Source organism: Electrophorus electricus, chromosome 1 (assembly GCF_041902795.1).
Source record: "Electrophorus electricus isolate QZ-2024a chromosome 1, ASM4190279v1, whole genome shotgun sequence".
NCBI classification, from domain to species: Eukaryota; Metazoa; Chordata; class Actinopteri; order Gymnotiformes; family Gymnotidae; genus Electrophorus; species Electrophorus electricus.
Genome location: NC_137497.1, coordinates 4730957 through 4746751, shown reverse-complemented (window position 1 = coordinate 4746751; position 15795 = coordinate 4730957). Strand labels below are relative to the sequence as shown.

At 39.1% G+C, this 15795-nt stretch overlaps 2 protein-coding genes across 9 annotated transcripts in view; one reads left to right on the top strand and one right to left on the bottom strand.

Annotated features, from left to right (window-relative positions):
- The first annotated feature begins 512 nt into the window (after nucleotides 1-512).
- On the top strand, nucleotides 513-9058 carry LOC113586798 (verrucotoxin subunit beta-like). The gene is made up of 3 exons (XM_081708124.1): nucleotides 513-683; nucleotides 3468-3578; nucleotides 5231-9058. The coding sequence occupies exons 2-3, from the start codon at nucleotides 3479-3481 to the stop codon at nucleotides 6928-6930; spliced, it is 1800 nt and encodes a 599-aa protein (XP_081564250.1). The 5' UTR covers nucleotides 513-683; nucleotides 3468-3478; the 3' UTR covers nucleotides 6931-9058.
- Nucleotides 9059-10657: 1599 nt separating this feature from the next.
- The window catches only part of atp8b5a (ATPase phospholipid transporting 8B5a), a 28578-nt gene continuing 23440 nt past the window's right edge, over nucleotides 10658-15795 (bottom strand). For all 8 annotated transcript variants that reach the window (XM_035526155.2, XM_035526153.2, XM_035526154.2 and 5 more), the window contains 6 exons: nucleotides 15446-15669; nucleotides 14958-15041; nucleotides 13455-13700; nucleotides 13057-13195; nucleotides 12829-12959; nucleotides 10658-12524 (listed from right to left, as the gene is read on the bottom strand). In XM_035526155.2, the coding sequence (XP_035382048.1) occupies nucleotides 12177-12524; nucleotides 12829-12959; nucleotides 13057-13195; nucleotides 13455-13700; nucleotides 14958-15041; nucleotides 15446-15669 (1172 nt within the window). In that variant the 3' untranslated portion in view covers nucleotides 10658-12176. The remainder of the gene's footprint in view (nucleotides 12525-12828; nucleotides 12960-13056; nucleotides 13196-13454; nucleotides 13701-14957; nucleotides 15042-15445; nucleotides 15670-15795) is intronic.

The window sequence follows — 15795 nt, the reverse complement described above, 5'->3', positions numbered from 1 at the left end:
AAACAATAACAAGTAAATTTGCAATTTCCCCAGAAACTTCTTTGAAGGTAATTTCATATTATGGAGGTTGTTTAAGATTCAAAGTCATCTACGACATCAAAGGAACAGAATGATCTGCAGTTTTTCACAATAATACTGTAAAATAGAGCAATTGATGTTTAGCTAATACTAACAAGATGAATAAAGGTAACGGAAAAATACTTTTGGTATTATTTTTTTATTTATAATACCTAAATATAGCCTATAGTTGGGCATTTCAAATAGCTAGGATTGTTCGATAAGTAGTGCATATCGACAGATAAGGACATTTCGATAAGGTATTCTACCGGCGTTTCGAGAGGCGTCTAAATGCAATTCGACGGCGAGCACATCTGTGTATGCAGTCAGTTGGAAATTTCTCTTTCGTTCCAACTTCACTCAGCAAAAAATCATTTCGCTGTTGTCGGATCGAACAGCATTTATCGCCCCGCCCTGCTTACTGTTTGGTATGAAGGAGTCTGATCTTAACTGTTGTACTTAAGTGAGGAAGTGCAGACAGCGAGAAAGACACCTTAGGCGTATGCGTCCTCGTTCTTGAGCAGGCAGCGCGAACAATTACCGAGACAACAGTCAAGATATAGTCTTTTGGTGTTGAACAGTTAAGAGATTCAGACGACGAGTATCAGTTTTTAAATGAATTTGGGGTAAGTTGCAATGCTCATTTTTCACTTGAAGCTTGATATGCAATATAAAGTCATTGTTCCGTCGAATTTTATTTCACTCCCTCTAAGATTTGGTGAAAATAGTGATATACCACACTTTTACTCAGTAAACGATTGTACAAAATGTCATTTTAGACATGTATTACACATTTCTATACTAATTGTTTGTTGAAATTGTGTTGAAATATTGTGTTAATGTATAAACCCCAAATGCCATGGTTTAAGCAGGGCTTTTGTGTTTCATTTTTGGACTCTTTGTCAAATTAGAGTAATTTTATAAAGATTAAATGTTTTTTGGGTTTAACAGAGTACTTTTTATATTAACAATTTATGTAGTAGTAGACCTGGATTGAGAGAATTAAAGTAGAATATTCATCGCAAAATTCATGTTAATCACAGTAGTGTAGTGCGTGATCCCCTTCTGCTTCTAACCCCCCAACAACAACTCGATATAGATATATATATATATATATATATAAATTCAGAAATGGTTTATCGAAGGCGTACATCAGCCAGTACATCAGTACATTAAATGTACTAAAGCACAAATGTTACATGCATTCACTTCCATTTTCGTCTCTGCAAATATACACTTCACCTACATAATTCATTCCGTCAGATCAACGAATACAAGTTAGCGTCTATGTTTGTGTATGTGGAAAATTTTGACAGTTTTGTTGTAAATATATTTTCTAATGTATACATTTTATAGACTGTTTCAGTGAGACAAACAATAATGAAGTCATTCGTAAAGCATTTCCTGGGGCACCATTTAAAAAAAAAAAAGGCTAAGCAGGATGCGGAGACGAGTCGCATTAAACAGAAACACACGTTTATTCATACACCTAACGTAGCTCTTAGGCTGTCACATCCAATCACCGATAACAGTAACACGTAGACGCTAGACTTTTATACACGCAGACTAATGAAACGACGAGGAGCAGGTGGGGGGGGGGGGGGGCACACGCACACATACGGCGCCGTACCGTGACACATAGAGCAGGGGTTCCCACTTAACCCGCCACAAAACGTTCCACATGGATATTTTAATTGACCGTTTAAAAATCTAAACAAATACAACACAACAATCAGTGTTGCCTATCGAATTTTGATCACACAACAAAATAAATGCAGCACATACAGCTTGGCTTTCCCATTCAAAAATATGGTGGACATTTTACTTGTAGGTTGTCCAGCCTCGGATTCTTTCGTTGTGAAAGATTTTTGTCAAATCTGAAATTCTGTGTGTTGAAATATCTATGTATATTATAAGGAGTATATTAATGTATATTAAATGTGCATTAACAATCTGCTGTTTTCACAATATTTCCAAGAAATGTGAAGAAAAATGAAAAAATAATTAAAAAATAGAAAAAAGACTTTAAAGACAATTAAATTGACTGATTGCCTTGAATGTGTCCCAGATCAATATATTTGTTTCCCCATCAGTTACTGGGTGCTCAAAAGCTAGTATATAGTACTATAGTATATAGTTTTAGTATATAGTGCTATAGTAAATAGTTTTAGTGTATAGTGCTATAGGATATAGTGCTATAGTATATAGTTTTAGTATATAGTACTATAGTATATAGTGCTATAGTATATAGTTTTAGTATATAGTTGTCACGGTACGGCCCCTCCCCCCGAACGTCTCGTGTGTGTGTGCGTGTGTGTTCGTCAATGTGGCCACGCCCTCCTTGTGTCTCACACCTGCTCTTCATTGTGTGGTTATCGCATATGTATAAAAGGCTGTCATTTAAACGTTTGTGTTGTGTTTGACTCCATTTGTGTACGTGTTTAACTGTGAATGTTACATGTTCTATAGTATATATATTATATGTGAGAGTAAGATAGTGTGTGTGTGTGTGTGTGTGTGTATATATATATATATATATATATATATATATATATATATATATATATATATATACTCACTTACTCTCGCACAAAAAAAAAATGTAACAAAGTAAACGTTTACTAATGGATGGTCAGTTTTGTCAAACAAGTCATGAATGGTGTATTAGAAAGAAATTTCATGAATTTTGCATAGAAGCAGAATTTAGTTTGATAGCTAGCTTGTAGCAGACATCATGCATAAAAAAGTTTTAAAAGTTAATTCTTGGTTACTGCATCTGCCAAAGAAATTTAATATCGGTGCATGCCTAATTTAAAATATTAATTGTGCAGCTTGATGTGACAGAAACATTAGTTTCACTTTGATTTTGATTTAGTGAAAAACAATTTTAAAAAGTTTGAAAAGAGAAAATCTGAAAACAGGAAATCAGGATGACTTGTGAAAAGTTGTACACACTGCTGTCTCCTTTCTTTAACTTGACTTTTAACTGTGATGATATGGTGGTGTAGCTGTGCAAGCTGATGATATTGGGTGTTTTGATAAAAGATTATTTGTGACCTTAAGGAAAACAGTGGAACCCTGTCGTGTTTAAATACAGGCTAACCGAACTCTCTGCATAAATTAATGGATACACCACTTAATATTTTAAGAATCTCAGGCAAAATGCCTTCACAATGAAAATGAAAGTGTTAAAACGTTAAGAGCATCATATGGAAACATTTAGTTTGCTTTTCAATAAATTCTAAATGATTTATTGTACAGTTATTTAGAGACACTCTCATCCAGTGAGACTGAAAATCCTTCCTAATCCTCTAATTCTTAGAGTTATTCCTTCTTTAAACCAGCATAGTATGTATTTTAGCATGACCAATATAATTTTATCAAAATTATATTTTTGTTTTGTGTTTAAGCGTCACCAGCCATGAGCTCACTGGAAAAGGAAGCTGTCGAGATGCCGTGCCTGGGAAGACCATTCCAGCTGGGCATGCTGTATGATATGAGGAGGGATTGTCTCGTACCAGGTAGGTGGAGCTACTAGTGAAAGCAGGTCTGATTGGCTGATTGGCTCTCTCAGTTTACTATTGAAGCAGGTCTGATTGGCTCTCTCAGTCATAAAAGTTAGAAACCATAACTTTCTCTGCCATGTGCTGCATTTTGTGTCATGTGATATGCCTGTCAGAAACATGTGATTGGTCACATTGAGTTATATTGACAGGTATGACATGTAACGAATTCCCGAATGCCAAAGGGCATGGAGCAGGAAGCACAGACTCCTGACTGTGAAATACATTTATTAACACGCAACGTAACTGTGGCACTCACATATAACAGTAACGGATAACATGACTTCTACAATTAACACGGACAACTCACAAGTAACTGAAGACAATATACACAGGCACAACAGCTAAACAAACATTAACAAAGGCTACACGAACATGGACATTAACGGTATACGCAGACGCTAACAAACAATGACCAACAGTGAGGGGAGCACCGACGGGGGTTTAAATAGCCCAATGAACACTGACGCGTAACCCTGCACAGGTGCGTGCCCGCACGAGGATGTGGCCACAAACAAGAGTAAACCCCCCCTGCACGCGGCAGGCCGGACCACGTGACTTGGGGGGAGCGTCCCGTGACACATGTTAAATGACTGAATGACACTAGCCTCATTATTTTTATTAACATCCCAGTATTGTTTTTAACTAGCCACTCACAAAAAAAATGCTAAAAATTACACTAAAAAGTCTCAAGAAAAGAATTATCCATCCCATAAAAACAGATGTCATATCCAGACTAGCTCTAAGTCTATCTAGTCTCACTGCTAAAGCTAAAATAAACAAAAATATTTTTTAAATATTATAAAAAATAAAAACATTAACAGAAACCAAAAGGACAATAACAAAGAGATAACAAAAAAACTAATATACACTTATTTCACTGTTCAGTAGAACTTATAAGACACTTCAATCACCTGTGCTATTATAACATCACCTCCAACTCCATCATGTAATTTTCATTTTTCTTTTCTTCATTGTGTGCTTTGTTTTTATCTTCCTAACTATGCGCACCATGTCAAGTCCATTTTCCTTCCTGATTCCATCTACCGTATCATCTTTCACCCTCTCCATCTGTATCTTGTTTCCTCCCTTGTTTGTGTTGGTATATATTGCCTTCTTTTCCTTCTGTTCTTTGTCTTTGATTGTCTTGATTATAGCTGTTGTCTATCTGTGTCTGGATTCCCAAGTGTGGCTTTATATGCATTGTGTTTTACTTTTGGTTTCACTTCATTTTGTTGTTAATAAAATAAGGATAGCACCTGCTTCCTGTCTCAACGCATTTGCTTGCCTCACAGCATTACAGATATACTAAATGGATGTTCTATATTAATTATCTATGGCAGATATGATACCTAGACGTTTAACACCTACATACCAGCATCGCTTGTACTGTAAAATCTAAAGTCACAAAAATGTGCTGAAAGTGTATTTTTAAAAGATATATATGTTGACTCTTCCATGGTTAAATGAATAAAACATTATCATGTAGGTGCTGTTTTGAATGACGCTGAAAGAATGCATTTATTTCCACTCTAAGATTCTAAAAATTCTTATTATAGGTTATATGACATATTATAGGGTTTGTTCTGTTTGCCCTTCTTTATCCACAGGCTTGACCTTATGGGACAACGATGAAGTTCAGAAACACAAAAATGTGATTCCAAAACAGTTCACTCAAATGGAGGTCAGTGCTTCAGACAGTTTAGAAGACAAGGCAGCTTCTATGAACATATGTGGCTCCCTAAAGCTCAGTGTTCTGTCTGGAAAAGTAAATGTAGAAGGATCAGCTAAATATTTCAATGACAACAAAAAGTCCACTAAACAGTCCAGGATTACACTGAAATACCATGTAAGCACACAGTTTAAACAGCTGACAATGGATCATTTGGACCACAAGAACTTTAAATACACTGAGGTGTTGAATGGTGAGAAGGATGAGAATGATGTAGCAACACATGTGGTCACTGCTGTGTTGTACGGTGCTGATGCTTTCTTTGTGTTTAGTAGAGATTTAGATTCAAATGAGGATAAGACTAATATAGAAGGAACATTCAAAGCTGCTCTTAGTAATCTCGGTAAACTGGGGAATTTGAAAGGTCAGGCCTCAGTGAAACTGAACGAGAGTGAGAAGGCAGTGACTGACAAATTCAGCTGTACTTTCTATGGAGATTTTAGATTACCAGCTAATCCATTCTCATTTGAAGGTGCAATGGACATATACAAACAACTTCCAAACATGCTTGGTCGGAAAGAAGAAAACGCAGTTCCACTGAAAGTGTGGCTCTACCCTCTTGCCAAACTGGATTCAAAAGCAGCGAAATGTGTCCGTGACATAAGCAACAGCCTTATAACAGCTGTATCAAACACAATCGAGAGTTTGAACATTGCAGAAATTAGATGCAATGATCTTGCAGTAGACACTGCTGCACAAGCGTTTCCTGCTTTCCATCAAAAGATTCAAGAGCTGAAGAAAAAATGCAATGACTATAAACTAGATCTGCTGAAGAAAGTGGGTTCTCTGCTGCCATTAATACGTGGAGGTCAAAAAGAAGAATGTGATCTTGTAGGCCTCCTCAAGCATCATGAGGAGTCTCCTTTCAGTAGCACTGAACTTGACCAGTGGATAAAGATCAAAGAAGATGAAGCAGATGTACTGAAAGCCTTTCTGGAGAAGCTGGAGTGTCCTGCTCCAGATGTATATAAAAGCATTTCCAAGGTCTTTGCACACACTGAAGATGTGGTGTGCTTTACATTCACCTCTCTGGATGAGCCAGATCCTTTTCTTGATTATCTAACAAACTATACAGTTGAAAAGTCTGAAAAGAAAGAGAGAGGAGATATAAAACCTGAGTCCTGGTTGACTCAAGACGTAGGTCAGAGAATGAGGAAAGCCCTGAAAATATTCAATGGCCTAAAGAGCTCAAGTAAGAGTAACAACACCAAATTTATTGTGGTGTCAGATTATAACAAGAAGAACCCTGGTGCTTGTATAATGTTGTACGGACATGAATGTGATGACGCCGTCTGCTTTATCCCGCCATCTAAACCCATCTGCTCAACCACTGGTGCTGTGACTGACAGCAGTGTAACAGTGAAATTAAGCCCTGCATGTGAATCGACAGTGAAGCGAAACCTGGAATACAAGATGAAGCAGGAGGAGGAGTGGAAGTGTCAATCTCTGCACCATAAAGAAGATGAAGTCACACTAACAGACCTGAATGCTGATGCTGTGTATGAGATCAAGTGTGTGGCAGTGGGAGAACTGGAGCAGTTCCCAGTTACCAGTGATGTCATCATTGCTAAAACATAAGTCTGAAATTTATGAATCACTGCATCAGTACATAAATGAATGAATGACTCAAGAAAAACATTACTGTAGATTGAAAACACTTCTTGGATACTAATCAAGAAGTAGTACAGTAGTAATTGTCTACTAAAAAATGAATAGTTAAAAGTCTTATCAAGAGCTGTAGCAGGGTTTTGTGGTTTTCACCACCCTGCATGCACTAGGGTTAAGATCTAATGAGGTTAGTGTTAAAGGCCCTGCACAATTGGTTTTTTTTTTAATCTGTGAAAAATAAATACTTCTGCAAAGAATGTTATATATTCCAGTTACCTTCCAATTATTTTGCCATTTAAAAGAGTGTTTTGAAATTTTTTTTTTCTTTTGGCCTTTACTGTTCTGCTTTGTGGGTGTGGACGCTAGTGGATTGAATGACAGCCTCAGTGTCAAATGAAACCACCCAGTTAGTTAGTATGGAGTAGACTGTAAATCAGATCACATCAACACTGCTTTACGTGTCTGAACCTGAAAACGTGAAAGGCTGTTAGGTGTCTTGGTCAACAGCAGAACCCTGCCATGTTTAAATACAGGCTAACCGAATTCTCTGCATAAATTAATGGATACACCAGTTAATATTTTAAGAATATATTTAAAGTGGTATTTTCTTTGCATCTCTTAAAAATTGATGACTTTTACATTAAAGCTATTAGCTAACGTTAGCTATGATTAGCTAGTCAGCTAGTTTATATATATATATAGCCCTGATTAACCAGGGCTAGCTATCAGGCTTCAACTAATCATGGGGAGACTAAACATGGGGAAAGTCCATTATTAGTCATTTTTAAAATGTCAGTGCATCATATCATGTGATGTTATAAAAATACATTTGTAGTTTAGCTAAATTACATAAAATTGGCAAATGTTAGCCTACAGATTTGGTTATTCTCTCATTGCTTGCTATGTTATTGAATAAAGTGTCAAATGAAACAATAACTGTTAATTAGAAATAAAGACTTAACAACTTATTATCTGCATTGCCTCCATGAAAGTGTCAGGAAAGCTGTTGCTTTAAGCTTTACTCGGCTAGGAAATCTGGAGCTGTGCTGAACCCAGTTTTCAAATGAATTTGCAGTAAAATGCCTGTCACTTCAACCCCAGAAAGAAATTTGGGCCATTTTGGTTTGGTCTCGTTTTCTGGAATAAAATGTAAAGAATAACCTTTCTCCCACTTACATCCAAAAACCTACCAAGACAACCAAAATGTTCAATGCACATCCCAAGGTGCTTTCACATTAACTTATTTGCAAGAGTTTATATGTATAATAAATCTATTTGTCTTTCATGGGTCCATTGTGCCAGGTGGTGAGGAGAAATGTTGATATATGTTTCAGTTCCCATAGGTATAAACTCTACAAAATAGCAGTTTCAGATGGTGTTCATTATGACCTCAAATACTGTAATAAACTCAAGTAATGTCTGGTTATCTTGTCAATTGTTTTCTTTTTTTATACTCTTCATTACTTGTTTATTATTATTTGCTACAGTGGTAGCTCAGTGGTTAAGGTACTTGACTTCTAATCAGAAGATTGTGGGTTTAAGCTCCACCACTGCCAAGTTACCACTGTTGGGTCCCTGAGCAAGGCCCTTAAACCTCAATTGTTTAAGTTGTACTCAGTCAAAATTTAAGTTGCTTTGAACAAAAGCGTCAGGTAAATGATTGTCTTCGTTATATGTTGTTTAGCTCATACATATTGTCAACAAAATTGCTGACCACTTCTAATTGTGTTTACTGGTAATCTTATATGAACCAAGTAGACAAAATATACTAAGTTAGTAATTTAGCTTTTAAGTAGGAAAGGATGACATTGAGGGTTTAATCACTTCCCATATTCCACATGTGTATGATACTTCATATGATACTTCAAAGACATTAGATATGAAATTGTTTAACAAAGAAATGATTGATTTGTTCATATTGGACCTACTTAGAATGCCTTAAAGGAATTCCAGCCCTTTCATTAAATTTTGTTTCTTGAGTTTTGTTTTGCTGTAGATCAATTTTAGTGAATTTGATACCTCTAGTCATTATTTACATTTTTCTTAATGCATCTTTCCCTTATCTCCGATCACTCAATAAACATTCCCATAGTTGCAACACTTGTGATTCCAGAGTGGTATTCCTAATTTCAGATAGAAATGATTATGTTTTCAAACTTGCAACTTTTATGAGTTGAGACTCAATTAACATAATAATTAATGGAATAATAATACAAATTAACTAATTTTCCCTGTTAAACAGGGTGGTGCCCCAATTAATTTTATCGATTTCGATTGACAATTGATCAAGGTATTCATAACGCTACATAAGCAAAACTTTAATGTTTTGCTAACTTACTGGTAAGCATATTTCATAGCTGTAACCTTTTCTGTTATGGAACCTGTTCCCCCAGTAGACTGAGAGAACACTGCACCTGTCTAAAGGAGTTTCCACACTCATAGTGTTAAACTGCTTGGTCTCAGTCTCAGATCACCCTGACATAAGCTGCCCGATGCATAATTCATTCAGGACTTGTCAAATCTCCAGTTAACATACACATTTTAACTTGTAAAAATAAGAATTTAAGATATTTCTAATTACTAATAAAATATTTCTAATTGGAATTCAGTTTAAACTGTCTGAAACATCAGTTTCAAATATTTAAATCATGTCTAACTTAAATGCGAGATATGTTCTCTTTGTTTCTGATTCATAATTCCAATCAAATATATGCTTAATCTTTTTGATTAAAAAAATAACTATTTTTCCATATCTGACACTAGGCTAGTGTAGGGGTTTCACCTACTAATCCTTTATAATATATAAGATTTACATTGCATCAATTATTAATCAGTCTCATTACATCAGTCTCAAATATTCAAATCAGAATCACAATCTTTAATTTTTAATGAAAAAAGTAACAATGTTTTGATTCCTGAAGGATTTAAATAACAACAAGTTCTTTGACAAAATTGGCAACAACCACAATCTGAATGAGAAAGTCATCAGACAAGAGGACCTTATCTGAAAATGAGGAAATAAAACTCAAGAAAACCAGGTTATGAAAGTAAAGCTAGAGGCGCATTTAGAAATAGAGTTATCATGATGTTCATTTCAGTACATGCATTCAGACTAGTACTCCTTACAGTGGTTGTTTTTGTGTGCATGTAAATCACAGATGAGTATGAGAACACATCATTAGTTCATTTCAGCTCCAGTGATTATGATTGATATTGATTCCACCTGCAGCTAATCTGTGTCCTTCATAGCAAACGAAAGCCAGACATTTTCCCTATTTGTGATTTAGACCATGTGTCTTCTTAATGTGTTATTCCTGAGCTATTGATGCTTGAGCTACTGATAATGCCATGGACCATTTTTCACACCTTTTGTCTCAGCTTAGTCTTCAGACTGTCAGTGGTTAGTGGGCAGAGGATATTTCTCACATGTTGCTGTGGTTCTGTTCACGGGCTAATTGTATCCAGAATTAAACTATTTTCTTTATTAATCTGTGTTGTGGGTGTTTCTATGTGGTGCCTGACTTAATCTATGTGGAGGTCATTCAGGCGTTTTTTGAAGAGGTGGGTCTTCAGTATATGAGACATCTCAGTGGACAAGCAATGGAATTTCATTACACCACCTGGCGCCAGTACAGAGAAGAGTCTCGGGCTTATCTTCTCTGTCTTCTGAGGGGTTCTGAGAGGTAAAACTGCATAATTTACAAGAGTAGAAAAGTAATTTATTTATACTAATCTTTTACATTACAAAAATAAACACAATGAAAAAAATGAGACATTTCATGTTTCCAATATCTGTCACCATTTTTTACCCACCCATATGAAAATAAAGCTAAGTGGGTATTGAAGGTTTGTCTCTTTTGTGTTGACAGCCTTAAAATGATTAACTAAATGATTATCTAGTTTGATGTCAGCATGCATAACTTTCAGCTGTCACTAAGAAACCTGGGAAACAGGACAGGTAATATTCATGTTTGGATATATATACTGACCTTGGTTTACAGTATAAGAGGTCACCAGAAACAAGATTATTGTCATAGCACAGTAGAGATTTCAGCATTACAGTTAGGCACGTGCATCTGTGTCACACACCAACACATGCACACATACCTGAATCTTGCCTAATTTCAGTTTGTTCCGCACCTTTATAGTCAATTATCACAAAGTTGCAATTTGTCAAACAAAGATTTGACCAGGCACAGAGAAACTGCACTGCATTACATGAAAACACATTAGAGTAATACAAATGTGATCTCTGCATTATATGAAAACACATTGGAATATTACAAATCTGATCTCTGATGTACATGATAATACAAATCTGATCTTCTGGACTGCAATGATGCGGCATGCTGACAATGAGTTGAGTCCTTGAAAGATCATATTACCTGTGTCCTGCAGATGCTCAAGATTTTTGCGAATTGAAATCTTTCCTCTGTTTGTGCCTTGTTCTTCAACAAGGTCAGTTTTAGTCATTAAGATCCAAGAGAAAATAAATAGAGGATGCTTGTTTTGTTTGCCAGAACATTTCAAAACACTTAATAACTCAATTTTTGAGGGTTTGAGCGATGTTTGCATGAACTGTTAACTACCAAATTGTTTTTGATTTTACAACAGAACACTGCTCCTGTTCCTGCACAGTGTCATGATTACATTGATTCCTCTCCAGGAATAGAATAGAGATGATGAAATCAGCATTGCGCTGATGAGCTGAATCAAGCACGTTAGCACAGGAGGCAGAAACGGTGTGGCAGAGTGGGGTTCTCAGGATGGGTAAACAGTGCTTTTCTCGGTTTTCTCCCTGAAATGACATTTTCTCATGAATCTGACCCAGACTATTGCAGAGGAATGTGCCCTCTGCGACATCATTGCTCTGTGACATCAACGGCACCTGCTCGTTCCAACTGCACCACTGCAGTACAGAGTGACCTCCAAGGCAAAAGGAAAGCACCACGGTCTTCCTTATGTTAGGTCTTCCTTATCTGAATAATGTGTTTGTGTGTGTCACCAAACTTTGATATATTTATGAAATATGTTGGTTTCTTTATCATTCTTAGTGTGCACACATGTTTGCAGGCTGTTCATGACCAACAGCGGCACTGTAAACATATAAACACTGTTCTCACAGAAACACCATTCTCATACAAATACCATTTTCATATAAACAGCATCCTCGTATTTTGCTATAATTTGGTTCTCAGGCTGCTTATGTCCAGCACTCATTCAGGAGCTACACCCTGCCTACAGAAGGTGGCGTCGTGGACGGCTCGGTACCGCTGCAGTTCCGTGGGTTCTGTTGCCTGTTTGGGGTTCTGCTCCTGCCCGCTCGGGCTGTACCCGGCCGAGCGGCCCGCGGGCCTGAAAGCGGCTGAGCGGCCTGCGGGAGTAGATCCCGCAGAGCGCGATGGAACCGGTCGCCGTAGGAACCGCTTGGAGGTGACTAGGTCACCATAACCGTAGGCGTGAGAGAAGGCATAGCCGGAGCGGCGAGTGCTGGAGCGGCGGATCCTGGCACGGCGGCGAGGGGGAGGAGGCTGGGCCTTCATCTGGTGCACCTTCAACCTCACCTGCGTCAGCAGAGGAGAGTTACTACAATCTGTCTATCTATCTGTCTATCCATCCATCCACCTATACATGGCCAGTGCTCATATGAGCTCACATATGTCCAGGTGAAACAGATGTAACTCTAACAGATGTACACTCTAACCCTGAAATATGAATGAGTGTGTCTTGTTGGATAGGAGTTCTGTTGTTAAGTTGTGTAGTTGTGGATCAGTGTGTACCTTGTTAAGTTGTGTTGTTGTGTATCAGTATGAGTAGAGTGTGTGTACTTTGTGTCGTTGTGTATCAGTGTGAGTAGAGTGTGTGCACCTTGTCATTGATGGTGGGGTTGAGCTGCATGAACAGGAAGCGGTGAACCACCACTGGCAGCACACACAGTACTGCTGTGAGCAGGACCGTCAGCCACACAGTGACCTGGTCCAGAGAGTTACGAGCTGTACCTATACCACCCACACACACACACACACACACACACACACAGTGTAATTGTGCATCTTTGCTCAGAGCGTATGGATGAGCGACACTGGTCCCACTCACCTACGAAAGGGAAGGAAGAGGCATATAGTCTGTGCAGACCGTCGCTCTGCATGGTGAAGGTCACTAGGAAATACATACCCAGACTGCCCCACACAAACAAGTGATTCACCGCCGTCCAGTAGGACAGATCTAACCCCAACTACCGAGGAGAGGAGAGGAGAGGAGAGGAAAGAGTCAAACATAATAACGCAACATTGGCTGCAGTGATGAGCCTTTTTGGGACTTTAGAAGATTTTAACACTGACAAGCCCAGCCTACATATTGTCTCACCTAAATATTTAAGAAGTTTCAATATTCAAGACGACTACCCCTGACACCACCACCCACTATGTCCAAAGAGTCAGGGATATGACACACTTCAGGAAGCGCAGTGAAGCCTTCCAAGGCAATCCCCTCACCTGGACGCACACGGTGACGGTGAGGCACGTCTGCGTGAGCAGAGCAAAGGACTGGTGGTCAGCGATGTCGTGGCCGTCCGTGCTCACACTGTCTCGCACGGCGGCGTAGGGCACGAAGAACAGCACCAGGGAGCTGTAGCAGCTGTGCAGGGCACACTTAATGAAGGCGCCCTTACTGAAGTATAGACTCCGCTGGCCCGGCTCGTAGAGCTGAGGGTACTCCAGACTCCAGCCGTCACTCACATCCTAAAAGCAAAGGGAGTCGTTCAGTTCAGTTCAGTTCAGTTCAGTTCAGTGGAGAGGTTTGGTTCACACTAGGGGAATCACTTCTAAAGCTGAACCTAAGAGATTACCATTCGTGTTAAATTCCACTTTTAGATGCAAGCCCTGAAGGCAGTGTTACAGTACTCTGAAGGCAGCTGACTGAATGTAGCCGAGATATTCACCCTGGGTCAGCTGACTGACTGTAGCAGGGTTCTTCACCCTGGGTCAGCTGACTGACTGTAGCAGGGTTCTTCACCCTGGGTCAGCTGACTGACTGTAGCAGGGTTCTTCACCCTGGGTCAGCTGACTGACTGTAGCAGAGGTCCTCACCCTGGGTCAGCTGACTGACTGTAGCAGAGATCTTCACCCTGGGTCAGCTGACTGACTGTAGCAGGGTTCTTCACCCTGGGTCAGCTGACTGACTGTAGCAGGGTTCGTCACCCTGGGTCAGCTGACTGACTGTAGCAGAGGTCCTCACCCTGGGTCAGCTGACTGACTGTAGCAAAGATCTTCACCCTGGGTCAGCTGACTGACTGTAGCAGTCATTAACATTCAGGACAGCAGAGGCTTGCCATGTGATGACATCACAAATCAGATTCTAAAGAAAAGATTCTCATTTTATAGCTAAGTTGCCTGTGTTGTATGAGCTCTATCATTTTCATTCATAGGCTGCCAGTCCTTCAGGAGTTAAAGGGTTAATAGTAACTTAGCCGTGACTAAGTCATATGAATTTATGACTGACCTGTTTCAGGACAAGTGCAGTGCAGGAGATGATGGTACCAGTTTATGCTGTATTAATAAACACTCCAAAGTCACTTACAGTGTGTATGTATATTAAAAACATTAATCCAACACCTGCCCTTGGTCAAAATTAGGTCACTCATGATAGAAGCCAATAAAGGTTAACAGAGCAGACCCAGGGTGAAGAACTCTTAATACTCACTGAACAATAATGACTGTTAGTAACAGTATAGGCTAGGCATTAATCACTATGGTTGGGATATTTGCTGTTAGTTCCAACTATTTGTTGGTAATTTGGGGAATTTGTTGTTAGCTGTATTTGTTTATACGTGGGATTTGTTGTTAGTTGGGGTATTTGCTGCTAGTTGTATTTTTGCTGTTAGTCGGGGCATTTTTGCTGTTAGTTGTGGTATTTGATTTTTGCTGTTAGTTGGGGCATTTTGCTGTAGTTGTGGTATTTGATTTGTGCTGTTTAATGGGGTATTTGTTTCACTGTACCTGGTCAAACAGACCCATGCCCAGCACTGGGAGTGCTGTGTACATCAGGTTATAGAGCGCTATGAAGGTCTCATCATACACTGTCTGCACAATGACACAAGAAAACATAACACACGCACACACGCACGCACGCACGCACACACACACACACACACACACACACACACAAATGCATGTATATTTATGTGTATATGAATTAAATATATATGAAATAAAATGCATCTCTAGCTCTCTGTCTCTCTCGCTCACTCTCGCTCTCTCTCTCTTTTTGTGTTTCCCTCTCTTTCTGCAATTTATGTCCTACTTACTAAACAGAGAACTCATAGCAAAACAAAGTTTTCCGCTACAGTATGGTGCTATCCACAAAAGGTGCTTTTTGCAAAATGTTTAGTGATCTAACCTGGGTGCAGCAGAAACCTCACTCGGGTAGACTAGTGACCTCACCCAGGTCAACTAGTGACCTTACCTGAGTCGATTAGTGACCTCACCTGGGCGGAGAAGCCGCAGAAGAAGGCAAACCAGAAGTGCACGAAGGTGAAGGTGAAGTTCTTGTAGAAGAAGTAACGCAGGAACTTGCACATGCGCAGGTAAGACCAGCGACCGTGCACCAGCAGGAGGCGCTGCAGGTACCGGAACTGAGCGAAGGAGAAATCACTGGACAGCACAGCTTGCATGCCCTCCTGACCACTGATGCCCACTCCAATATGGGCAGCTACGGCGGGGAGAGAGACAGAGTAAGAGAGGGAGAAAGAGAGAGAAAGAAGGGAGAGAGAGAAGGAGAAGTTAATCAGTAATTGCCTGTGTAACATAATATACGTGGTCTTGGATTAATGTCACA